The sequence below is a fragment of the Triticum aestivum genome, chromosome 5A, assembly GCF_018294505.1.
Source record: "Triticum aestivum cultivar Chinese Spring chromosome 5A, IWGSC CS RefSeq v2.1, whole genome shotgun sequence".
Classification (NCBI taxonomy): Eukaryota; Viridiplantae; Streptophyta; class Magnoliopsida; order Poales; family Poaceae; genus Triticum; species Triticum aestivum.
The window spans coordinates 614,646,855-614,658,657 of NC_057806.1; the positions used below are offsets into that span (position 1 = coordinate 614,646,855).

The following is an 11,803-nucleotide window of genomic DNA, read 5'->3' on the forward strand; positions in this document are numbered from 1 at the left end:
AATTCTAGCATGAATAATAAACATTTATCTTGAAATAAGGAAATAAATAATAACTTTATTATTGCCTCTAGGGCATATTTCCTTCACTGACTTGATACAATTGAGGCCAACTGCATATCACAGTTCTTCCCCTCTGGAATTGGTACGTGGAATCCTCCAAGCATTTCCCATCTGCGTAAGTTTGGATGTGCTGCATACATCCCGATCTCACCACCACAGCGGACATCTATGGGCCCAAACAGGAAGTTGGAGATCTATGTGGGGTACAAATCGCCGTCGATTATTAAGTACCTGGAACCCCTGACTGGGGATCTGTTCACAGCCCGTCACGCTGATTGCATATTTAATGAGGAACATTTTCCGGCATTAGGGGGAGATTTCAAGTACCAGAAAGAATGCCCGGAAATTGATTGGAATGCTCATTCCATTTCATCCTCTGATCCACGTACCCATGAGACCGAACTTCAAGTTCGGAAGATCATTAATTTGCAACATCTTGCAAATAATCTGCCAGATTCATTTACTGATTTGAAAGGTGTTACAAAATCCTTAAACCCGGCCAGAAACGCGCCAGAAAGAGTGGAGGTACCAATAAAAACCACTCAACTCCCTATTCCTAAAAAGAGGGGGAGTAGTACGGCCTCTGACCCGGAGCATGCTTCTAGCAAGCAGCAAAGGTTCTTGATGGAATCTATGTCCCGAATAAAAATGAGCAAACACAACATGTATTGTGTAAAGCTGAATAAGTCACTATATGGCTTAAGGCAGTCGGGGCGGATGTAGTACAACCGACTCAGTGAGTTCCTTCTTTAGAAAGGTTACTCCAATAGTGCTGATTGCCCGTGTGTTTTCATCAAGAAGTCCTCTACAGGATTTTGCATCATCTCTGTGTATGTTGATGATCTCAACATCATCGGCAACACACCCGACATTGATGAAGCACGCAATCACCTAAAGATGGAATTTGAGATGAAGGATTTGGGTAAAACCAAATTTTCCTTAGGTATTCAACTTGAGCACCTTCCCTCAGGAATCATGGTACACCAATCTGCCTGTATCCAGAAAATATTGGAGAAATTCAATATGGACAAATCCTATCCATCTAAAACTCTCATGGTGGTTCGATCTCTAGACGTAGAGAAAGATCCGTTCAGACCAAGGGATGATGGAGAAAAGGTGTTGGGACCTGAAGTTCCATACCTTAGTGCTGTTGGAGCGCTTATATATCTTGCAAATTGCACAAGACCTGATATTGCATTTGCAGTGAATCTACTTGCTAGACATAGCGCAGCTCCCACCAAACGTCATTGGTCTGGAGTGAAGAATATCTTTCGATATCTCCAAGGCACAAAGGATCTTGGCCTATTTTTCCAGTTCCAGAAAAATCAGGACTCTGATGTGATTGGATATGCAGATGTCGGCTATTTGTCTGATCCCCATAATGCCAGATCTTAGACCGGCTTCGTGTTCCTACATGGTGGTACTGCTATATCATGGAAGTCTTCGAAACAAACTCTGGTGGCAACATCTACCAATCATTCTGAAATAATTTCGTTATTTAAAGCAACATGCGAATGTGTATGGCTTCGCAGAATGATAAACCACATACAACAGTCATGTGAAATGGGTTCGATAAAATCACCTACCGTTATCTATGAAGATAATGCGGCCTGTGTTGCGTAGATGCAAACAGGATACATCAAGAGTAATATCACCAAGCATATTTCTCCTAAATAGTTTTTTTCCCCATAATCTTCAGAAAAGCGGGGAAATAAGCATTCTGCAAGTCAAATCATGCGACAACCTTGCTGATTTATTTACCAAGTCTCTACCAAATTCTACGTTCCAGAAACGTGTTCATGGAATTGGTATGCGAAGACTTAGGGACTTACAGGTGTCAGGAGGAGTCTTTTCTTGAGATATCCTTATTTTAATGACATCACATTATGCTATCTTTCTTTGTGAATATATGTTTCAGGATCTCATCAAAGATTTTATGAAGAACTTTTGAAGGAGAATCTTTTGAGATGATAGAGCTTCCCGGACAATTGTGAAGATGATCTACATGGTCAAGCGTAGATTAGGGGAAGTGTTAAAAATAATTCTGTAATTAGGGGAAAATCTCCCCTTGCCCAAACCGTCGTTGCGGTTTGTCCCGCAACCGACGCCTCCCTTCGATCTCCTGAAACCGACGCCTCCTCGAGGGATCGTCATGTCTCTTCGATACATATAAAAGGAGGCCTGTAACCATCGATCAAGGGATTCGATCATTTTGATTCAAAACACGGACATTGTTCAGCGTCCCACACCTTCATCGTGTCATTACAGCAGTACATATGCACACGTTTCGACACAATTTACATGCAAATACGATCACGCCTTCACTGCGGCGCTGGCGGCGGCCGAAGTGAGGCTCTGAAGGTGCCTCTCGACGACGTCGAGGCCGCACAGCTCCTTGACGTCGGCCATGGTCGCCGGCACGTCCATCTGGAACGTCAGCGGCGAGTTGGCCTTGAATTCCTTCCTGGCCGCCCTGATGGCCTCCCGCATTGCGCAGTGCACCGACGCCGCAAGCAGCAGCGGCGGCTCGCCGGACGCCTTGGAGGAGAGCACCCGCTTCTGGTCGCGCGCGCTGTTAATGAGCTCCACGTTGAACTGCTTAGGGATGGTGTCAACCGTGGGGATCTTGTACGTCCAGGTGCCGTCGTTCACCACCAGCCCGTCGGCGTTCCTCGCATAATCCTCGTTCGTGAAGAACCCCACCCCTTGCACGAACGCGCCCTCCACCTGATCCATCCAGCAAAAATGAATTCAGATTACAACGATCTTCAGCAATAGCAAGTGGATGTGCTGATCGGCGGCGAGCTCACCTGGCCGAGGTCCACCGCCGGGTTCAGGCTCTGCCCACAGTCGTACACAAGGTCGCTTCTCAGGATCGTCGTGCCCCCAGTCAGCACGTCAATTTCCACCTCGCTGACGGCGGCTCCATAGTTGATGTATTTTACAAAGGCTGGGTCTGGCGTCCAGAAGGCGTGCGCCGACAGGTTCACGCTTGCCATGTTCGCTTGGGCGATCAGGGTGCTCCATGGCACCGGCGCACCGGACTTCGCCTCGAGGCCCTCTTTGATGGGCTTGAGGCGCTTGACGAGCACGGTGCACGCCTGCCTGACCGCCTCGCAGCTGCTCTCCGAGGTGGTGCTCCCGCCGGTGAAGCCGCCCTGGATCATGCTCAGCGTGTCGGCCTGGATGACACGCACTTTGTCAAGGAGTTTGTCGGCGTCGGGGCAGAGCTCCCCTAGCCCGAATGCCGTCATCTGCTTCACCTTGGTATACAGCCCTTGCCCGATCTCCACGCCGCCGACCTCCACAGCGATCGAGCCGTCGTTCAGGATGGACACCTTCCCCGGCGTTGGCCGGAGGGTCACCTCATAGGTGATCGGCACACACGAGATGCCGCGCTTCTTCCACCTGCTCCCGCCATTGAACCGCTCAATAGCCTCTGCCCTGCTCCGGTACTCCGGCGACGAGGCCAGCTTGTCAAAGATGCCCACGAGGCTGTATGTCGGGGCGTCTCCCGCGGAGTCGCTGTAGAACTTCGTGAGGCTCTCGACGCTGTGAAGGTTCTTTCTTCGGACAACGTTGGTGTCGGACCCGAGCACGGATGCGACGTGCTCGATGATGGCCTCGGCGATGAAGGAACCCTGCACGTCGCCGGGCGCCCGCACCACCGACTTGGACGACATGTTCGTCTTGCACAACTTGATGTCGAAGGCCAGGGCGCCCCAGTTGTACTTCTTCAGAGAAGCGATGGTGTAAGCCGGGATCAACGGGCTTAAGTCCGGTGATATCCCGGCGTTGATGCCGAGATCGACATGCAGCGCTGTGAGCGTGCCGTCCGACTTGAACCCGACGGAGTACTTCGCCTTCATCGGGTGACGCCCTCCTGCCATGATCATATCCGTCTTCCGGTCGAGGTACATCCGGACAGGGCGCCTAAGCTTGAATGCAGCAAGCGCACACGCACATGCAGCCTGAAGAACACAACAATTTCTCCATGATCAGTTTCATAAATATGTGAATCTCCTGGGTTACACAGTGGGGCACTTACATGGGTTCCTTTCATTCCCTTTCCACCAAAGCCACCTCCAACTCTCCTGCTGATGATGCGAACATTGTGGTAGGGAATGCCAAGGAGGTCCGCGACGACATTCTGCGTGATCTCCGGTAGCTGCGTCGAGACGTAGACGGTGATGCAGTTGTCTTCGTCAGGGATGGCCAATGCGGTCTGCGTCTCCATGTAGAAGTAGTACTGCGATTTAAGTTTCACCTGTCGGAAATTAACAAAAGTTACTAGGTGTCAATATTTGGGCCTTGTCTGAATCTAAGAATGCAGCCTCCTAAATATCAAGTGTGTACCTCTCCTGATAGGATCTTGTGATCTGCTTCAGACATCCCTTGGTCGAAGTCCCCAACTGGCTGAGGAGCAAGAAATGGGAGAACAGGGATGTAGCTGTCATGTTGGATGGCGTCCTCTATTGTCAGAATTGGCGGCTCAAGATTCTCGGTGCTATACTCGATGATAGCTTGCTTCGCTGCCATATAGGCATACTTCTGTGTTTCAGCGATCTGAGTGATGGCAAGGAACATGATGATGCGATAAGTTCAAATGACCTCTTAAAATGGGTAAAAAATATACTACTGGTTAAGTGGTTATGCATTTTCCTGAAATTAAGTTCGAGCGGTTCAGAAGTAGGTACCACGATGCCAATATTTTGACCAGCAAATTCAGAAACCGGATCGCCGAAAAGAGCTTCGTGTCCTAGCATCGCCCAGCCGGACCCAACATTTTTTCCACCAGCAGGAATGTCCTTTGCGGAGATAACTGTGATGACCTTTTCCGAAGCCAAAGATGATCTGAAGTTGACACCTTTTATATGGGCATGAGGGTGTGTGCTGTAGATAAATGCTCCATAGAGGCAATCCTTGGGAGCAGGGATGTCATCAACATACACAGCCTCCCCTGGAAATCAAGAAGGAATACCGTCAAGCCCATGTTTCAGGACAGAAGTTAGATGTGCCAACATTTTTTTTTAAGAAATACATTCAGGGATGAAGCATTTCAAATGGTTCAGCATGATTGAAGCAGTGTACCAAAGATGAATAAAAAGAAAACCCAAACAATCTTGTCCAAGCTACAGAAATCTAAGAAGTTCAGTGCCAGGACATAAATTATAAGGTTGAAGTACTACTAGCACTTGTAATTCAAGAGTACAAACTAATATAAGTAAACACTTGTAAGCTAAATAAAAAAATGGAATCAGAGTGTAGGAGTATACCAGAAGCTTGCAGCTCGGCCCCGGATTTCGTGATCGGCTTGCCGACAGGTTTGTATTCGTCATTGAAAACCAGTTCTTGCCTTGAGCGAATAGGCAAGTCATCGTTGGCAACCTTACCATGCTTCTCGGGGCCATTAGCACATGAACCATTGGGAGCATTCAGGTTGTTACCAAGTGCAGAGAGGAAACTGAATAAGAAACTGACAGCCAAGCTGACTCTGTACTCAGGGTGTGTGGTGCCTTCTGACGGCGAGATAACATCTTTCAGCAACTGAACTGCTTCAAGTATAACCGGTGCACTCACTGATTTCCCCTTCAGGAATTCCTCAACTTTACGAGCCCGGGTGGCGTGATCGACGCCGTAAGCACCAAATGCGAGGCATATATCTTCAATTATGAGCCCCTCTGAGGCTGCATCCCCTGAAGTCCTTGCCAGGAATGCAGAATTCACATAGGAGACAGCATTGCCGAATGGTCTGGGAGCTGCACGAGAGGTCTCGAAGATGATATTGTCTGAACCCCAATCAGGGACAAATATGGTGAGCAGTATGGTCTTGGCATCGCAGGGAGGCTGCTCCAAGAACTCCTCCAGTGTTAGGCACAGCATCTTGGAAGCAGTCTGGATTGTGACAGTCGAACCCGCGGCGAGAAGAACAGTGACGATGTCTGAAGCGAATGGCAGCCGCTGCGCCATGATTACGTTCCCGCCGATGGTCCCCATGTTGCGGATGAACGGCGAGGCCACCTTGCTGAGATGACTGGCGATCTTTCTAAACACCGGTGTGCCATCGGAGAAGATCTCGATGGCTTTGGAGATGGACACGGCTGCCCCGATCTCCACCCCCTTGTTGCTCCTGTCGATGACCGAAAGTTCTGGTATCCCTTTGATGTCGATGTATTTTTTATATAGGTCTTGATCCTTGTACACTCCGGCACCAGTGTTTGACGCCACGATCTTGACGGAGTTTTCATCGAACCAGTCGGAGTCAAAGAGGGTATGGAGCTCCCCTATGCTCTTGGGATGGTACCAGCCATCTTCGCCGGCGTTCACCACTGGAGCATCTTTCATTTGACCCTTGATCTCGGACTTGAGAAACTCAGGGAAGGTGCAGACGGCGCCGCTGGAGTATTCTGGCAGCTTGTCGACGTCGGCAGGGTAGGTGCCTTTCTTCCAGAATGAGTTGAGGCCGAGATCCTCAAGGTCGACGTCGGCGGCGAAGCTCTTGCACGTGTCGAGGATGGGCCGGTAGCCGGTGCAGCGGCACAGGTTGCCGGAGATGGCATGCTCGGCCTCGGAGCAGGTGAGCTTGGAGAATCCCGGTGTTGGGGCGGGGTCGCTGGTCTTGTCGGCCTTGACGAGGGCAGAGAAGATGGACATGCACATGCCGGGAGTGCAGTAACCGCACTGGGAGGCATGGAAACCGGCGAGGCGCTGCTGGACGGGGTGGTAGCCATTGCGAGTGTTGCCAATGCCCTCGCTGGTGGTGACGGAGCAGTGGTTGAGGCTGCCGAGGAGCGTCAGGCAGGAGCTCACTGAGAACTCAGTCACCACGTCCGTGGCCGGATCATACTTGGAAATGAGAACTACGCATGCGCCGCATCCACCTGCACGCAGCAACATGACATTGTAAATCAGAAACATTGCCGGCTACACAAATGGTTGGGCAGGCCAAGCTACAGAAGAGCACAATTTTCCTTTCTTCAAGTTCCGACTGCAGTATTTCAATAGGCATTAACTCAATTATTTTGAGAACCATCTCAATTCCAAACAATATGAATGTATTTTGAAAGAGTGGTTTTTCAGCTCCCGGGAGCCACCCTCTATGAACAGTGAAATCAAAACAAATAGAAAAGAAAAACAAAAAATCTGAAACTTTGCAACATCAAAGATGATCAAACTTTGTAGGCGCTTGCAAATTTTCATGCCAAAAAATCATTGGAGGAGCTCTACACACGAAAAAAATTCAGTGCTTGAAGTTTTGAGCATTTTTAGCACTGAAATCTAAAACTCGTTCGTACACCTTTCTCTACATGATATTTTGGCATGAAAACTTGCAAGAACCAAAGTTTGATCATCTTTGATGTTGCAAAGTTTCAGATTTTTTATTATTATTTTACTGTTCATAAAGGGTGCCTAGGCACCCGGGAGCCGTCACAACTTTCTCATTTTGAAAACCAAATCTACTTAAATTGCAATTTATAAACTTGGTAACGAAACAATTGACTGACAATTCATGCTACCAAATCGCTAACTGCGAATTTCAGATTTCTATAGCCTATAGGGAAACTGGTATTGAGAATCTGAGATGATGCCGTGAAGTGCGATTAGGGCAAAGAAAGGAATTACTAGTGCGCGGTGCCTGTGCGGTGCTCGTTGGCTGGGTCGCCGCAGCTAGGTCCCTGGAGCATGGCCGCACCGCCGCAGAATGGGGGATGGGTCGCCCTTGGCTGCTGGACCTCAACGCCGCCTCCCCGTCTCCGCCGTGCGACCTCCGTACCCTAGCGTGGCTGAATCGGGAGCGTAATGGGCATTGGATTTGCTTTTTTCTAGAGGGGATCGAAGAATCGGGAACGAAGAAGGTCTGGTCTGCTCGTCGACTGGGCTGCAGTGGGCTGGGCACTCGTGCATGCCGACGATAGGCCCAAAAGTATCTCGTGCCTTCAGTCAGGCTTCTCAATGAGTGGTGTTTTTTTTTTCCTAAGTCGTCAATCCACCCAGATGTTAGGCCATGTATTATTGTTGGTTATATTAATTTTTCGATCTGTGTTTCGCTTTTCAGTTGATGGACAATCCAAATATTATTATTTCAATATTTTTTTACACAATAAAAAAACACAAACTTCAAAAATCAAATAATTTTGATAATAGTCTAAAATAGTTCAAAAAGAGTCTGATATATTTTTCTTGCAATTTTAAATTCTTCACTAAGTTCAATGGAATTTAAAAACGATATTTATTTTAGTTTTAGTTGTTCCAAAAATAATTTAAATATATAATTTATAGATATTCACATTTTAAAAAATCACTTATATTTTAATCAAGTTTGGAAACATTTCACCCAAATTTTGACTATTACTGACATATTTACGGAAATATTTCATACAGGTACCAAAATTTTCATTGTCTCAAAGTTTGGGAATCAAATCATGAGTTGTGCGAAAATGTAATCAATTGTTCATGTGTACTCATAATGACGCAAACCTTTTTTTACTAAAGTTGGCAACTTGCACATTTAGTTAGGGAAGCATATTCTCTTTTCGTGGTACGATAATTTCATAGTACTATTTTCTTTTCTTTCCTTTTTCTTGTCAGCTATATGAGAAAAACAAGTGGAAGACTATTTTTATTTTTGCGGGGAAAGTGGAAGACTATATAATGTCTGAACTAAAAAAAGGCAATCGTGAAGCACATGGTCCCATTAAATTACCTCGTTTATTGGCTATTTATGTAGAGTGATGTGAATCTATATAAACATCAATGTAACTACAAAAGCATCTGTCAAATTGATATAGGCTAAAGTTTACTACTCCCTCTGTTCACTTTTATAAGACCTTGAAGACATTTCAGACAATGTGCAAAACAATCCATTTTGAGCTATCTGAAACGACTTACAAAAGTAAACGGAGGGAATACTGATTAGAAATATCGCTATAGAGCAAACTGAAGCACATGCCAAAAGTTTCTAATATCGTCGGTTGCACATGGGACCTGACCACCAAACAGAAAAATTAACAAAATTACAAATCAGAGAGTCATGGTCCAGTGATTTAGGATGGGTGTATGATTGCATTGCATTCCTACTCCACTACGAGAAAAGAAAAGTACAACGGCGGGCTATCATTTTGTCTCCATCATGCCTGAGTGACCGTAAAGAACCAATTATCCAGCTTACCCATTTTTAATCAATACTATAAACTATCCCAAATAAAATTTAAAAAGATACTATATCTCCATACCATCGCTAGGCCTGAGTGTAATGAAAGTAACGTGCAGTGTCATTGTTGAGCAAGGGTTTTTTGTCATGTTTCTACTCCCTCATATTCATATTACTTGTCCCTTAAATGGATGTATCTAATTGTTGATGGTTGATTGATAATATATTGGCATTTACCATTTTGCATGAGTCGTAGGCATATCAAGAAAAAAAAACACATTGAACGTTCGGAAGAATACTACTAGGTGATCCGCAAAAAAGAAGAAGAATCCAGTATCTTCCACAAAAAAATTGAGTTATATACTGGAGAGCAGGTTGAATTATTTACTTATGGACCGCTGTGAAACTGAAGGAGCAGCGGCTAATACGATTGTCTGTTGTCGAAGTGTTAATAGGTTGGAAAGTTAGTCCCTAGATCCTCTCCGTCCGGCAAGCAACAGAAGTATATATGCAAGAGATGATTAGATTCTTTGTGGTGCAATCAGATTATCAGGGTTTAAATTCTTGACTTGTTATTGGTGCTTACATTTTTTTATTATTTTTCTTTGATTTATTTCAGTCTTTTCGGCGATGTGCTTAGTGAGAAAAGACGGTCCATCGACTACGAAAGTCGTCTGTAGTGTCTTCGTCAGTATAAAGATGATGTGACAACTCAATTTCTTGAAGGTGCTCATAAGATAGGATGTATGTGCATGCGTTCATAGGGATAAATGTATATGTGTATGTATGAGCGTCTGCATGTATGATGTGTTAAAAAATGCAAGACGGAGCATGTATAACATGTGGTCTCCGCTTGTGTTTCTTGCGATCTCCGTTATCAGATCGTCGCATGCTACGCTACCCACACCGAGGCCGGAGAAGGCAAGAGGGTTGCCAGAAGAAGAAATATAAACGGATGGCGCCATACAGCAGCGAATCTAGGATGGAAATGTAGGGTAGGCTCTGCGTGGCCTAGTTGGCTTAGATGAGCCGGCTGCATCTATTTTACTTGGACTAGGCCTGCCAAATAGCCTGAGGCTTAGTAGTAAAATATTAATTCACGATTTTTAAGGGTATGCTCAAGCTATGCGAAGCCTGGCCCTTAGATTCGCCACTGGCGCCATAAGAAGAGAAGAAACAGAGAAAGAAAAGCAGATACATGCCTACCATAGGTATGATTGATCCTATTTACCTACTCCCTTCTTTCCGGTTTATAAGGCTTAATTTAAAAATCTCACAAATCAAGATAAATGATGAGTGGTGGAATATTTTTTTAGTTTGCAAAAGCACCCAATTAATGCTTTTATTTTTTTCAAAAAATTATATTTATGAATGCATTAATCATAATGCATGCATGCATTGGTCAGTTTTTTCTTAATACTTGCATGCAATGATTTAATGCATCTTGAAGTTTGAACATGTGATGAGGAACAACTAAATTGAGCCTTATATAATAGAAAAACTAAAATTTTAAGATAAGTCTTATAAACCGGAAAGGAGGGTTACCTGGGCGATGGGTACGCGACGAGACGATGAACGATAGCGTAGGGCTGCCTAACCTAGGCGAAGACGAGACGAGAGGGACCTGGAATCGGTGCGCACGTGGCGCGAGGCCCTACGTGCACGTATGCAGAGTTCAGTCGATCTGGCTCGATCCGCTTACTCAGCCAAAGATCCTCTCTGTCTCACACACACACGCCGTAACGAGCTAGCCGCCGGAGATGAATCTATCGAGTTTTCGGGGGTGGTGCTCTGCTCACCTTCGCCGCAGCCGAGCTTGGGCCCCCGGACGGGCGTGCGCGTGCGGAGGAACTCCAGCAGCGTCATCGACGGGTCGACGCCGGCCGCCTCGTGCCGCGCGCCGTTCACCGCCAGCACCACCCGCTCCCCCGCCGCCGCCGCCGCCGCATCCTTCCCCAGCGACCCCATCTCTCTCTCTCTCTCTCTCTCTCTCTCTCTCTACAGAGTCCACACCCGGTCGACCTTCCTCCTCGAGCACCAGTCGCTCACCAAGTGCGCGCACGGACACTGAGCCCCGGCTATTACTCTATCCTTTATACGGGCGGCAGCCGGGCGCCTCGCTAGCTATGAAATGGCGTTGGACGGGGCCAAAGCGACGGGAAATGGCTGTCGTCAGCGTGTGCTCAGCGCGCACGTACGTTCACGTGCAAGTCGAGGGCGCGACGTTGGTGATCGCGCGGTCTGGTGCAATGCGTCGAGGTAGTACTAGTACTATTCCTCGTCAACTGTCTCTCCTGTCAAATCCTCCCGTATCCGTCCACGGGGGCCAATCCATGAACAGGACATAAGGACGTCATCTAACCGTAGTCGTATACATCTAGTTTTTCGCTTTTTCTCTCAGTCTGCATGATCAAGTAGCTGCAAGTAAAGAACACAGAAATTCAAATAGCCGCATACGAAGGGCACATAAATTCAAATAACCGCTTGCAACACTATTTCAAATTTTAAAAAGTTCAAATATTTATATCCCAACATTGTTGTTCGCTTTTATCGCCCACTGATACTCAATCAGATATTCGTTGAGCTTCTCGT

At 46.6% G+C, this 11,803-nt stretch overlaps 1 protein-coding gene across 1 annotated transcript; it reads right to left on the minus strand.

Moving 5' to 3' along the window:
* Positions 1-2,251: 2,251 nt before the first annotated feature.
* Positions 2,252-11,179, minus strand: LOC123105342 (indole-3-acetaldehyde oxidase). The gene is made up of 7 exons (XM_044527400.1): positions 11,011-11,179; positions 5,337-6,941; positions 4,758-5,020; positions 4,417-4,626; positions 4,109-4,327; positions 2,871-4,031; positions 2,252-2,787 (listed from the first exon to the last, which is right to left on the minus strand). The coding sequence occupies exons 1-7, from the start codon at positions 11,177-11,179 to the stop codon at positions 2,374-2,376; spliced, it is 4,041 nt and encodes a 1,346-aa protein (XP_044383335.1). The 3' UTR covers positions 2,252-2,373.
* Between the last annotated feature and the right edge of the window lie 624 nt (positions 11,180-11,803).